General features: G+C 37.1%; 1 protein-coding gene and 1 pseudogene across 1 annotated transcript; both read right to left on the bottom strand.

The window, feature by feature from the left end:
* Positions 1 to 2,203: 2,203 nt before the first annotated feature.
* Positions 2,204 to 4,841, bottom strand: LOC133867194 (protein SLOW WALKER 1-like; annotated as a pseudogene).
* A 4,291-nt stretch (positions 4,842 to 9,132) lies between these two features.
* On the bottom strand, positions 9,133 to 11,985 carry LOC133866893 (protein C2-DOMAIN ABA-RELATED 4-like). The gene is made up of 3 exons (XM_062303547.1): positions 11,797 to 11,985; positions 10,661 to 10,756; positions 9,133 to 9,606 (listed from the first exon to the last, which is right to left on the bottom strand). The coding sequence occupies exons 1-3, from the start codon at positions 11,968 to 11,970 to the stop codon at positions 9,316 to 9,318; spliced, it is 561 nt and encodes a 186-aa protein (XP_062159531.1). The 5' UTR covers positions 11,971 to 11,985; the 3' UTR covers positions 9,133 to 9,315.
* Positions 11,986 to 15,042: the final 3,057 nt, after the last annotated feature.

A 15,042-nucleotide genomic window follows, 5' to 3' on the forward strand; every position in this document is an offset into this window, starting at 1 on the left:
GTAGGCTGCCAAATGTACCTATAGGAGTTGTTAATAAGCCTATATGGACTATTGCTAGGTCTGGTACTTATGTTTGTACAGATACCTGGAATTATTTTAGGAAGGGAAAAAAATTGTGAGTTGGTGGAAGCTAGCATGGCATCAACTTGCTATTCCAAAACAAGCCTTCATCCTTTGGTTAGCCGTCAATAACAGGTCTTCTAATGGAGACCGTATGCTTGCTTGGAGATTTACGGGTAATACTAGTTGTGTTTTTTGTAGGGGTGAAACTGAAAGCCGAGACCACTTTTTTTTCTTATGTGGTTTCAATTCAAGAATCTGGAAAGAATGTCTAAAGCTTTGTGATGTTCTGAACCCTACTACTAATTGGGATGAGGTAATTGATGAAGGATGCCACAAGTTGGAAGGATAAGAGCTTGAAGGGGTCCTTCTGTAGATTGAGCTTTAGTGCTACTGTGTACAACATTTGGAGAGCTAGAAATGAGATAAAGTTTGGAGGGCAACCTCACACTGAAGAGCAGATCCTGAAGTAGATTTTTTGAAAATTCGGTGCAAGATTTTTGGGATAAGAAAACTTCAAAAGAATATGGAGAACATCAGCCTATGCCATAAATGGAATGTTGATACCAATATGCTAATTTAGTTCAGTTGGGTGTTTTGGTGTTGTTTCTTGTTTCTTAGTTTTTGAATTCTGGTTGTATTTGTATGCCTAGAGTTCCTTTTGGTTGTAATGTTGTGTTCGGTTGAACATTTTGAACAGTTGATTCTTTTGTCTATATATTGTTCTATTCATTCTTCCAAAAAAAGAATCAAGTTGAAAGTGTTGGCTTTCATATATAGGCAAGAGAGTCAACCATTCCATTTGTGCCTTAATAGTTTCAGAGTTATTCTGATGGAATGTAAAAATCTCATTCCAGGTGGCATATAAACTGTGCATTCCTGAGTTAGAAGGCTTCCAAGTAACAAAATCTTTTTGGGTCAATGAAATATCTGGAATATACCATGTTTGGACAGAGCCTCTGACCTCACAGTAGACCATCTCCCTACAAAAAAAAAACTCTACATTTAGTGGTGTGTCTATAGTAAAGTACTTTTTGACATATTACTAATTAGTGGCATGTTAAAAAATTTGTGAGCGTGTTCTACTAATTAGTTTAGTGATCACGCCACTAATTAGTGGCGTGTCCTAAATTAGTGGCGAGTCATTATGACACGCCATAGAAGCCACTATAATTAGGAGGAAAATTTTTGGGTCAATTTAAATGCCCCACGCTTTCTATAATTTTTGTTCCTGATATTCTATTGCGGTATCCTTTCATTTCCCTATCCTAATGATTCTCTGGATCGAATGGAGGATATATACCATGGGGTGCTTCAGCTTCACTAAATACTATGTGGCTAACATGGTGCTCTATGAGTAGAGCATTAATTATATAAGTAAATTACTTCAAGTATAAAGTAACCGGTGCTTGATGTTGAATCTAGTTGACATGCACTGATGCACATATCATTGTCTCACTTTATTACCTTATTCATGAATCAGAAATAACTTTTGCAACGCATACTTGCAGCTTTGCAAATTGCGAGCTTCGTTCTATGGTGATTGTCGATCGTGGGTGAGTTTTTGAACCATTCATACTTGCAAGAGAATCTATAAGGTTCAAGATTCTTATAGCTTTGTCTTCTTTTTTCCAGCATGGTAGGTTCAGATGAATCGACAACTAATTATCCTGGAAAGATTCCTTTTGGACCGGATCTCCCTAGCAATGTTGTGGATGAGAAGGAACTAGGGAAAGAAGGGTCAGATTCTGGATTTACATAGACAAAGAAGTGAGCAAATGGGAAAACTAGGTTCCATACTAAGCTAAGAGCATTATTTGAAGCTTGGGCTTCTAGCTCTTACTCTACATTCCTATATAGTTGTGGTAATACCTTTGAAATTTGATTTCACCTAAATGAGGTTTGAAGTTGGGCTAATTTAGAAGGGATGAACAATGATTCAATTTTGAATGAAATCTAGATGAACTAGGTCATTAGTTGGTAGGAGCACTGTAGTAGAGTAGAGCTGCCCCGGAGCCACTTAGCCCGATTCATGCCCGTTCCCTCGCCATGCCCTTCCTGTACCTCCTGCTTATTACAACCATGAATGACACCTTCTCTGTATAATGTCACTAGGAAAAAATTATCATAGTGTTCCTCAAAAAATTAAAAAGAACACAAATAAAAATACACGCTAAATTCTCATGAAATAAAATTGCAGAACTTTCTATTGTCATGGCGACAAAGCTGCAAGCAGATAAACAAATAATACGACTACATCATAATAAACAGAGAAGCAATAATGTATCATCTTCTCCCAGCAATCCTCAATAAAGGAGAAATGATGCCTTGTATCTCTTGCAATGACAGTTGTATCCTTATCTCCTCCTCAACAGACCGCTAAAGGTTTCTAATTTGATCCTTCAAGTCCTCATAGCCTCCAATAACTTCAACCCGCATTTCAAGCACCTTCTTTGTCAATCCCATCAACAAACCTGAGTATCTTGGCACCGTGGTGTACTTATGCAAGAACATCAACAACAACCCAAGCTCCTCATTATCCAAGTTCTCAACACATTTTAACAACTTCCTCCTCGCCACTAATTCCTCCGTCACCGCCACCACATTCTCAGGACTCTTACTGCCCAACATTGACACCAAAACCTCCTTATGCCTAAACTTCTTCAACAACTTATCATGCTTTGCTAACTTCACCTTCTTCGGCATCACTACCATGTAATCCCCCTCCTTAGGCTTCTCCCCTTGTCCTCTATGAAAATACCGAAAATATGAACTCCAAAAACTCCTCACACCACTTTCCACATTCTCCTCCTTTATTTTCCTCTTCCCAACATACATTACCCCACTAGAACTCCCAATCACTCTCACCCCACAATCAGGCGAAAAACCAATTGATGTAAGTGGCGCTGGGAACTTCATCGAATGCGTAACCTTCGTCCTCCCATAGTCAAAAACCTTCATATACCCATCCAATCCCACAGTCAAAACTCTATACTCCCTCCCCTCCTCTCCACTCTCATTCCCAACTCTCCCTATACAAACCGACGTTACCGTCTTTAATTGTATGACTCTCCATCGAATAAATCATCTTCCCACCCCCTATCAAATCCCATATCTTAACCGAGTTCCCACCAGCCGTAGCAACCAACCCCCCCGATGGCAAAAAAACCACATCTTCAACAGGTTTTCCATGGTTCACCTCCATAACCCACTTGGAATCAGTAGGCCTCACATCCCAAAGCTTAACCGTGTGATCATATGACCCAGTGATACACATTTCATGACTAACCGGTGAAAAATCACCAGTACGCACATAATCCTTATGACCCTGAAAATTCAAAATTGGGGTCTCAGTGGCCACATCCCAATACTTGACGAGGGCATCATCACCACCAGAGACCAAATAGGGTATTGAACAAAACGTACTGGGCGTGTCTGAGACCGGAGCTTATGCAGTGGGGTCCGAGTTTTGACATTGAAGACTTGGATTAGGCCTGAGAGGTCCGAGGCGGCAATCAGGAAGCCGTCACAGAGAAACGAGGGGCATGAAACGACGTCGGAGAAGGAGGAGATGGTGGAGGAGGGAGAGAGGGTTTTGGGGCTGAAAAGGGTGAGAGAAGTCAAGTGGGTTGCAGCGAAGGGGTGTGGTGGTGTGGGAGAGAAGGTGAGGGAGGTGATGGAGGAGATGAGGTTTGGGATTTGGTGGGTCTTAAAGGAGGACCAGTACTTGGACTCTGGGGTTTGCTTGGGGGTTTTGGGCTTTGGTCTGAGCTTCGGTTTGATGGGTTTGAAGGTTAGATTTTCCCTTGGCACCTCCATCATTACCCTGCAACAGAAAATGCACAAGGAATAAGTTAGCTGGTTTATAATGACTACTACTGTCAGTATTTATAGCATTCAGTATTTGATAGTTGCATGTGCCCAAGCATTATAGGTATCAGTTATAGTCCAATTGAAATATAACCAGAGTCAGCGAATTTTGCAGTACTGAAACTTGCCTCTATGGGTGTTCACACAAACAGCAAAGTTGTTCTCAGAGCTCTCTAAAGAAGGCTTTTTAATAAACAGCTGTGAACAATATTGATGTTGAGAACTAACTGTTGCCTTGCCTATGTACAGACCACGAAAACTTTATGATTCTTGTAAAAATTTGTAAATAACATTGGCTTTGGAGACTGTTCTACGATTACAATGACTGATTGTATTTATTGATTTCGTCATGATGATATCAATTCCATGGGAAGTCATATTATGTTATATATTCTATTGATTGATTCCTTTTCAGTAGCACATTAGAATGTGGTAAGAGACAAGATTATTATGCCTTTGAATTCTTGCTACTGTGAAGCCAAGTGAGCTCATCAATATTTTCACAGAGACAGATCTAAATACCACCAGTGACAACACTGACAAACACATACTCATAAAACTCAATGCAAAATCAGTAACACAGAATACAACTCAGGTGCAAATCTCTGAATTCTAATAAAATGCACAAATTTATGTGACTTGGACATCAGCGTCTTAATAAGAACAAGGCAACAAAACAAAAGCCCAGTGCTTAATTTTACAAAAAGAACATACCTTTGGGTTTGGGGAGATCGACAGCCCGGCGGTGACAAGAGACGCCAGCGTTATATGAAGTCAGCGGTAGCTAAAGAGAGTGTGAGGCCGAGATGAGATGGTGCCAGAGAGATGAAGTGTTGGCGGAGACAGGAGAAGCTGGCATGAGATGAATCGGCGGTTAGAGTGGAGGAAGAAGGGGATGCTGAGTTGGTGTCAGAGGTTTAAGGTTGGTTTGAAAGTGTTATTGGACAGAAGAAACTTTTTGTGTTACTAAAAAAATACGTGGAAAATAAATATTATTTAAAAAAAATGTGTTTTTTATATGTTAAGAAATATTGATTTGTAAAAATTAATTACAAACTGATTTGTAATTAATTTATGTCCAAAGTCATTTTTTCCTTCTTTTTTGTTTTTTGAAAACTTCTTTTAAAATTTTTAAAAAGTAATAATAAAAAACAGATTATTATTTTGTAAAAAGAAATAAAAAAAAAATATGCAAAATCAATCAATTTGGTTTCAATGAATTTGTAATAAGCTCGTTGTAATTTTAAAATGTTACGAGAATTCTCTATGGTATACAAAAATAACAAATTAGTTCCGACTATTAAATCCAGTCAAAGAAAAAAAAAAAAAACTGACAAATTTTGTGTCAAAAATTGATAGTAAACTCTAAAAAATTTTAAAAACTACCATAAACTTATTGTAAATCGGTAAAATCACAAGAACAGTTTCACATTTTTCGCTTTAGAAAATCACATAACCCACGAGGCCACAATGTTTTGGCCTTAAAGAATTTGTAAATTACTTCTCTGTCCTATATTTTAGGCAATCTTAGGACATGTTTGGGTAACACTTGTTTTTTATTATATTTTATTATTTTTCAAAAATATGTTTGGGTTGTTTTTTTGAATTAAAATTCTATTATAATTTTATTTAACTTTTTTCTAATTTTGTCTCAGGTTCTCTAAACCACCCAAACATAATTTCAAAAAACAATTTTTTTTTCGATATTCACAATTTTAAATATAATAAAGAATAGTGAAATATAATATAAAAAAAATTGTACAATGGCTCGAGAGATCATTCACGTAACAATTTAGTATCAGAGCCAAGTTACTCAATGGCTGACCAAAGGTTCGAACGGGTTGAGCAACATAATGGAAGACAAACTAGACAACCGAGTGCCTACAGAGAATAGTAGAATAGGAGAGAAATCAGATGAGCGGATGGGAATGATGGGAAAAAAAGTGGACAACCTTCTCTCAAAGAAAATGTTGGATGCACAAAAAAATTAAGTCTCATGCCCTCAACATCTACTAACAATGTCACTCCAATCCATCATGTCACCGCTGAAAAACCAATCAACCAAAACCCAAAGGCTTCAAAAAGCACTGCTTGACACCAATGGAGTACCACTTGCCAAGACCAAAATGGCGCAAAACTGGCTTCTCCAATATGATGTGCCACTGCCTTGGGCAATTTATGCAAGGGACCAACGAATCCATCATCATGGAGCCACATCGATTGTGAAGCAACTCAGGTTACAGATCCATTCACCTAGCAACCACTATGTACCATTGTCTATACAAATGCCGCTAGTGGAGGAGAGGTATTATCAACCGGGAAGCGAATGAAAGGCAATTTTCAAACGTTGTCTTTCAAGGAGGAAGGAATGTTATGAAAGTAGAATTTTACAGCGTCTAGAAGAAAGCATGACTCACAAGCACATATCCAATGAAACTTCTTAAGTTATCTTTGTTGTACCTTATCTTAGAGTAGTTAAATAAGGATAGTTATAATTATCATTTTAAGTCAAGAGTCTTATAGTTATTTGTAGCACTATAGTGCGTCATTTAGTAGTAGATTTCTATTGTTCATTATAAAAGTTTTCTCCAAGTCTTTTAGTTGATTCAGTTTGAGTTGTGTAGTCATATAGTCACCTATTTAAAAGGTGATCAATTAATAAAGAATAGGCTGAATTAATCACAAACCTTATGTTTGAAAAGGTCTATGTTCCCTCAGAATATAAGGCCTAAATTCTCTTAAAACCAAACACTTTATCTCATTATGTTATATCTTAAAAACACTTTTTTTTATCTTTTGTTATATCTTAAAAACACTTTTTTTTTTTAGGGTTAAATACATATTTGCCCCCTGTGCTTTACGACCTTTATTTTTTGCCCCCTCAGTTTCACTTTTTATCAAATTTGGTACCTGTGGTATATGAAAAGACGGAAATGGTACATCAGTCTGATTTCCCGTCCAAAACTAAGGTCCACCCACGTCATTGGGTACCTAAAAATTTGAAGCCCAGAACCCAATTCTTTACACATCGTTTCCAACAACATCCAGAAAACAACATGACTGAAAATGCTGTGGGTAGATGTTAGCTTTGGACGAAAAATCAGACAGAGGTACCATTTCCGTCTTTTCATATACCACAGGTACCAAAATTGATAAAAAGTGAAACTGAGGGGGCAAAAAATAAAGGTCGTAAAGCACAGGGGGCAAATATGTATTTAACCCTTTTTTTTTTTTATCAAAAATGAATCGTAAAAAAATTCTTTCAATTAGTTTATTAAATTGACTTGTGTTCAAAATACTTATAAAAAAAAAAATTCTAAAAAACTTATGAAAATACAGTACATTTATAATTGATTATATAATTTTTACATAATTTTTTAACGTATTTTGAACACATTAATTTCATAAGTTGAATTTAAAAGGACAACTAAAAAGTATTTTTGTGAAAACTCAGTCTATGTGAGTAGGGGTATATAACCAGTTGCGGTTGTGATTATTTGTTCATAACAGCAACTGCAACTGCAACCGGGATACCCGTTTATTCTCATTTTAATAACCGCAACGGCAACTGGTGGTTTTACCGACCGCCGGTTTTCGGTTATTAAAAACTGGATTACCAGTTTTCATACACTGTTTAATCTTTTCAATTTTTCTTACTGTGGGATAGACCCCCTAATTTCGCCTAGGGCTGGCAAAACGGATCTGCGGGCCGACCCGTTTAAAATAAACCCAAACACGACCCGTTTATATTAACGGGTCAGGGCTCCAAACACGACACGGCAATTTCACGGGTCACCCGACACGACCGGTGAAACCCATTTAACTTAAATTGATTTTTTTTTTTTTTTTTGGGGGGGGGGGGGGGTCCTTGTAATTAGACATTTAACTTGAAATACAAGGTAGGGATTACACAAAGATGTCTCACCTAAAGTCTAAAGAGATACAATTAAATTGAAAAAAAAAAAAAAGAAGGGGGCCATGCCAGCGGGAATATATAACCTTCAACATCAAATTGTAGGCACCATCAATCATCCTGTTTTCATATTCATGTAGAGCCTCAAAGAACAACACATAACACTACTACCACAGGTCATCGGTTCAAAGGGGGAAGTAATACATAGAACAACATGCACTATTTCCACGTACAGCTTCCGCATCGACATGTTTTTCTCAGTCTCCTTCTTCATTACCTTCGCCGGCCATTGCAATCTCAAAATCTCAAAATCTCAAAATCTTCCTGGCCGCCCCTAGCCACTGGGAGTGGCCGCGCGCCACCCCTAGTAGATCTAGGGGTGGCCCGAAGGCCACCCCCAATGGCCTTGGGGTGGCCGTGCGCCACCCCCGGCCACTGGGGTGGCCGCGCGCCACCCCAGGCTGCCTCTGGGGGTGGCCGCCTAGGGGTGGCCGCGCGCCACCCCTGGCGGCCTCTAGGGGTGGCGCGCGGCCACCCCCTTTCCCCATTTTTGTTTTTTTCTTTTTTTTTTTCTTTCTTTTTTTTTTTTTTTAAAAAAAAAAGTATTTTTTATTTATTTTTTAATAAATTTATATTATTTTATTAAGATTAGACATGTCAGTGCCACGTGTCACCAATAAGATGACAACACGTGGCGCTGACGTGGCATTTGACGGAATATGTTAAAAATTTTAACAGAATTTGACGCCAGAGATCGATTTGTAATTATTGCATATCAGAAGGACCTCCCATGAACTTTTTAAACCATAGGGAGTGAAAAATAATTATGGTATACCACAGGGACCAACGGTGCAATTATTCGATAAATGTAACTAATAACATTATCCTTGATCAAGTGACGGGCGTGATATAGGAAATGAAAGTATCTTCCTTTTGGATTCCTATTTTGAAAATTAGGAAAGTGTTATGGATGGAATTAGGACGGAATTAGATGAGTTTAAAAGTCGTGTTGGTTAAAGTTTTAATTAATAAGAATTAGGTATTTTTAAGATTAAGATTAGAATTAATTTTATCTTTATTTGAACATTTGAGTCTTATCCGTTCCAGTGTTATTTTATTGTAGCCTATTTAAGGACTATTCTGTTGTAAATAATTATCAGACAAGTTTATTTCCAAACATATGTTTAAAAGGAAGCCACGTTCCTCTAAGAACATACTAAAATTTATCCCGTTATGCGCTTGAAAAATTAAGCATGTAACTGCTAAGTAAGCTTCACAGCAAACAATGATAGAGCCCATACAAAATAGTAATTATGGTCACAATAAGACCAAAAACTGTTGAGCTACAAACTGGAACCTATAGGCAAAGACAAACAAATATATATAATGTCAGTTCAATACACACCTATGACAAACCAACCACACCATGAAGCTCACAAGAAGGAAAGCAAATGAAGGAGCATTCACAAACTTTATAAACCCTTGGAACCAGGAAGATCAATCCATTGCAACTGGATTTCCACCTCCCCACATTCCACATTTCTCAATCTGAGGACGAGATCTTGGACCACCTTGCCTTCACTCCACATGATGCAGCTCTCTTCGGCCAAGCAGTTTTGCCTGCTTGGTTGTACTCTTGTGATTATGGTCCCACTTGGAAGGCCTTGAAGATTCATCCTCAAGGCTTCTATATATGCTTTGACGTCAAACTCCGCATCTCCCATTTTGTCGTCTTTGGTAAACGTGTCATGGTCATAAACCGTCTGCAATCATAAGACACAATGACCATCTATATACCAACATAGAAAATGGAGGACGAGGACGAGAACGATTAACAGTTCATTAAGTGGCTTTGCCATATTTGCCATCATCTAGGGCACAAAAGTACAGGACATTGGCTCTATTCTACATTAGTCATTTCCACCTAAAAGGCAGATTTTATACTATAATATTGTGGGCTAGTGAACCTGTTAGGATTTTTTATTGCCTTCTAGTTCTATAGCAAAGCGTCACATATGTGATTTAATCGTAAGAGATTTGCAAGGGATGAGAAAGTATTTCACATGAGAGACTACAACCACTTAGACATATTAATATGCAAAACTTCTTGTTTGACGTGGGATATTGGGCTTGTTTGGCAAAGATATGTACAGAACAGAGTAATGAGTTGTTAATTTTGAAATTACTGAAAAGTGATGATGTGATATAAAGTAAAAAGAATTTGTATAGAAAAGTGAAAAAGTTTTATGAGTGTTTTGATGTTGATTAGTATTAGAAAATATGAAAAAGTGAAAAAAAAAAAAAAAAAAAAAGGTATATGAACAGTAGAATGCACTACTATGTACCGTTCATGTGCTTGCCAAACAAGGCCATTATCTGGTGACTAAGTCAGAGTCCAACATTCCTCGAGGAAATGACAAACAGCCAAGTTAGCTTAGAGATATACAGGTAAAGGACAGGTCAAGCTCCAGTATTTTTCTCCTCAGTTAACCACAATTCTAAAAGCGAGTAGCATTAAAAAGTAAAATGAACCATCTAAAGTAATCCTTTCTCCAGTACTTACGCAATGCAAAAGATTTTCAATCTTAAAAGTTTTTCTCAGATATTTTTCAGCTTGAATAGAATCTGGAAAACAAAAAGGAACCATCTTTACATCATCATTAGTTCTTAATCATGGTCGTGTTTTTAAATGGAATTTGCACCTTTTATTGGCACACGTAAAGTAGACAAACAAGGAACACATCATTATGAGATAGTGCCAGTGCTTCTATTTGTATTTCATATTTAATACATGGGGGCAGTGAGCAAAACACTTACCAGCATGATTGGAACATCAGCGTCTGTGACAGAAAGAGTTAGATCTTCATTCCACTCGGGATTAACATCCTTTTTAATAACACGCGTCTTAAGTTTCTGCAACAAATGTTCACACTTGGATGTAATTAGAAGAACTTAACAGCAAGTTGTCAAAAACGACCACATAGAAATTTATGGAAAGAAAAAAGAAAAAGGAACTACGTTGCTAGGCTAAACACATTACTCAACTGACTCAGAAAAGGAAGGAACCACAAATATACAAACCAAACAGAAAAAGGAAAGGAATATAGCATTTTCAAGCTGCAGATCATAGGTTAGACTATTCTTTGCACTGAGAATCATTATCAGCATCCTACTCTATTTTGAAAAGCAATCAGGGTAACTATTTGGTAAACAAATTAAGGGGAATCATATGATCCTAAAATACATCTGTTTTTGTGTTAAAAACAACAAACATTTTATTAATTCACCACTTATCTCAAATCGATAGGAAATGATTAACTTAATTATTTAATTAATATTCTAACACGTGTATGCCCAAAATGAGGTCAAACATGTAGAATATTTAATTGACATAAAGTTCTGCTATAAAGTTGTGTTCAATTAATAGTTATTCGAAAAACTTATGATAAAAAATTATAAAAATAATCATTTAATTAATATTGTAACACATTCCAACCTAGTTGACTAGCATCTTGAGGAAGTATTGAACCCTACAAAAGGTCATAACCCAGATTGCTCCAATGAAGCAGGCTCTTAAGGTCAAGATTGTTGAGATGCCAAATCAAAAATTGAAAGACATATTATATTCCCTAAATTTCATAATCGAAATCAAAATATTGTTTATCGTGCGTGTCTAACTACCAATTAAAATTAATTGAAAAAAAAAAAAAATCATGAAACATTGTTTTCTGCCAAAATATATACGAATTCATCTTCGCACGCACAAAAAAGTAACTAAAACAGTATAAAACAAAAATTCCACCTGTTTCAAAGGATATCATTTCAAGAAAACAAAGAATTATATTGAAAGCTGACGCTCCGAAAGACCAAAATTATATTGAAACCACAGCCCAATCAAGTAAGAAGCCATCTAAAAGCGGAAGAAAAGAGAGAAATTGATGAAGAAACCAGACCTGTTTGCCCATCTTGACGACGACGTACGGGTCGCTGCTACGCACGTCGCGGACGGCGAGATTGACGCCGCGCTTGACGCGGATTCTGAGGAGCCCCAGCAGACTTTCCATTAGAGACGGTTTGGCGTTCGACGACCGTCCGCCAGTCGATGGAGTTGTTGGTGATTCCGTCATTTCTTTCGATCTCTCTCCTCTCTCTTTATACAAACGCCCAACCCTCCCGATTCCGACCTCGACCCCACAAAAATTATTATCAAATTCTTTTTTTTTTTCAAAAAAATTAAAAAAAAAATAATAATAAAAAATTAATGGACAACGGTGGTTACCAGAAAAGAAGAAAAAGGTATGCCCCACCAGTTTTTGTCTTTTTGATCTAGCTTTTTCAGATCTTGATGGTGATGAACAGCCGGTTTCTTTTTGGTCTTTTCCTGTTTTTATTTAAAAAGAAAAAAGAAAAAAATATATATTTTTATTATTTTGGGGTGATTAATTTGGTTGGGGCCTACGGAGGGGCAGGGAGGGACTTGAAAGTGAGAGAGACAGAGAGCCGGTTGGGTATGAAAATTTGAGGGGTTTTTACTGAGAGGAGTTGACCGGGAGATCCGGTAGGCAGTCGGGGAACAATTGGACAGGAATTGTTTGTGGACATTGACAGGAGATGGAAACGCGAATGACGGGAGAGCAACGTGGCTGCGAGCTTATTGGTCGTATGGCTTATTGTTTCTTGCCTGCGGAATGAAACCGGCACTCCTTTGTGCTTTGTCTTTTTTCTTTGTCTTTTTTCATTTATTATTGTTGAAAAATAAGTTTGACTTTGTATTTTATAATATAAATTCTACTCAGATTTTATTTAACTTTTATTTTAAAAAAAAATTATCTCAAATTTTCTAAAGATACGTTTAAAATTGTGATTTCGTAAACACAGAAAATGAGCCATTTGAAAATTACATTTTTAAAAATTTAGATTTGAAAACACAGAAAATTAATTTTTTTCAATCGTAGATGATGGGGTACTTTTTTGAAAACACATAATTTTTTAAAAGGCTAACCTTTGATTTTAAATGTCAAAATGTGATTTTTTCAAATGTTTAACTTCGTTTTTAAAAATCACTTTTCAACTCTCACAATTTAAAATTGCAAACACAAACGGACTCTAAACCATCTGAATATAATTTTAAAAAACAAGTTCTTTCGGTATTCACAATTTTAAATATAGGAGAATATAACACCAAAAAAAAAAAAATCGAACATCCAAACATATCCTTAATAACTTTTCTATTTTTGGGGGGGTTTTTTACATGCATTTTGAACGTTTAGAAGATCATTTGGAAGAAGTACTTTTTTTTTTCTTTTTCTTTTTTTTTAATGGATTAAGTCCATTTTTGAAATGTTGAGGAAGTTGAAACTTTCTCAAGAAAGCTCATAATAGTGGGTAGTGGTTACAAATTACAGTTGACCAACCATTAAAAAAGGCCATTCTAAAATTTTCTGTTTTAGGAGTTTTAATTATATTTATTGATTTGTGGATAAGAGCTTTGAACTTTCCCAAAGGCCCTTTCTTCTGTTTAATAATTATATTTATTAAAATTATATTTATTAATTATATTTATTGATTTGTGGATAAAACCCACCTGCGAATAAATTATATAGATTCTCTCTCATATTAGCCGCACAATTTTGCGATGGATCTCAATCCAAAACGATGACGTTGCAGAGCTTATCCATAAATACCCAATTGCATGCATACATTGATTGCATAGTACGAAATACAGTCAAATCATTACACTACTCGCCAAGAAGGAACAACGAAACGTCGCTATCAGATTTCCCCATGTTATCATGGCGCATTGGCGCGTAGAAAAGTCAACTGAATCTCTCTACCAAAGGACCAATTTGCCCTTCTTCTTCTTCTTTTTATTTATTTATTTATTTTTTTTATTTAATTTTTTTTTTTTATCATTTGCTTTTTATGCTCCGTTTGTTTCGGCGTAAAATGATTTCCAGAAAATGATTTCGGTATTTTACGGTGTTTGGTAGAGGCGAAAATAATGGTCAACGAAAATCATTTTCGGTTTGACGGTAAAACCTTCTTTAATTTTTGGAAAACGATTTACGGTTTTTAAAACTGTAAATCGTTTTCCAAAATTATATTCTTCGTCTTCACACGCACGTTTGATATTTGACTGATCGAATCCGACAATAATCGGTCATTCGAAAATAGGCAGCACCGGAATCCGGTATCATCGAGTCACTGGAATAATGCCGGCGTCGGAATCCGACCACCGGAATCCTGCCGGCTGCCGGAATACCGCCTGCCGCCGGAATCCGGCGACATCCGGCAACTTCGCCGAATGCCGGCGGATCTGGCCGGAATCCCGCCATGGACAGAAACCGGCCGGAATCCGGCCTGATTTGACCGGATCCGGCCAAAATGGCCGGAATCCGGCCGGATCTGACCGGATCCGGACACTGATCCGGCCCGATATGGCCAAAATGGCCGGGATCCGGCCGGATATGACCGGATCCGGACACTGATCCGGCCGGAACTGGCCAAAATGGCCGGAATCCGGCCGGATATGACCGGATCCGGCTATTGATCCTACCGGATCCGGCCACTGGTCCTGCCGAGATCCGGCCAAAATGACCGGTTCCTGCCGGAACTGACCGGGCCCGGAGGTTTTCTGCCGGAATCCAGCAATTTTAGCAGGATCCGACCAAACATGCTCGCCTGATTCCGGCGACGGCGACCGGTCGTCGCCGGATTCCGGCGACAGTTGCATTTTTACTTTTCATAATTTTTTCGTGCGAACCAAACACCGAAAAATATTTTCGAGAAAATAATTTCTTTTGAAATTGATTTCGTCGAAAATATTTTACGACGGAAACCATTTTACTTCGAAACAAACGGAGCATTATTCTCAAAACAAAATTATTAACAAATAACTCATAACACAAAATAGCCAAAATTAATTTTTACCCTTATACAACGTTAAAATACCTTTATAAATACTCTCCTTCGGGGGCGGAATTAGCATTTAAAATTTGAAGGGTAAAACTTAAAAAAAAAATTAAAAAATTTGAGCAGTAAAATTTCAAATTTCTAAGAATTATAAGAGTATTTTTTTTTATATAAAAAAAAAAAAAAAAAAGAAAAAAAAAAAAAAAAAGAAAAAAAAAAAAAAGAAAACCATGGTCGCTTGGGGCACCATGTGGCTATATCCATGTGCTTCTCTCAAACAACTATCA

This window comes from Alnus glutinosa, chromosome 4 (assembly GCF_958979055.1).
Source record: "Alnus glutinosa chromosome 4, dhAlnGlut1.1, whole genome shotgun sequence".
NCBI lineage: Eukaryota > Viridiplantae > Streptophyta > Magnoliopsida > Fagales > Betulaceae > Alnus > Alnus glutinosa.

Bases quoted from the DNA above. Each gene is read 5' to 3' on its own strand.
- LOC133866893 (XM_062303547.1), bottom strand. From the start codon at position 11,970: ATGACGGAATCACCAACAACTCCATCGACTGGCGGACGGTCGTCGAAC. The intron at 10,757-11,796 runs GTCTGGTTTCTT...CATTTGTTGCAG, and splicing joins TCGTCAAGATGGGCAAACAG to AAACTTAAGACGCGTGTTAT. The intron at 9,607-10,660 runs GTAAGTGTTTTG...TTATGATTGCAG, and splicing joins CTGATGTTCCAATCATGCTG to ACGGTTTATGACCATGACAC.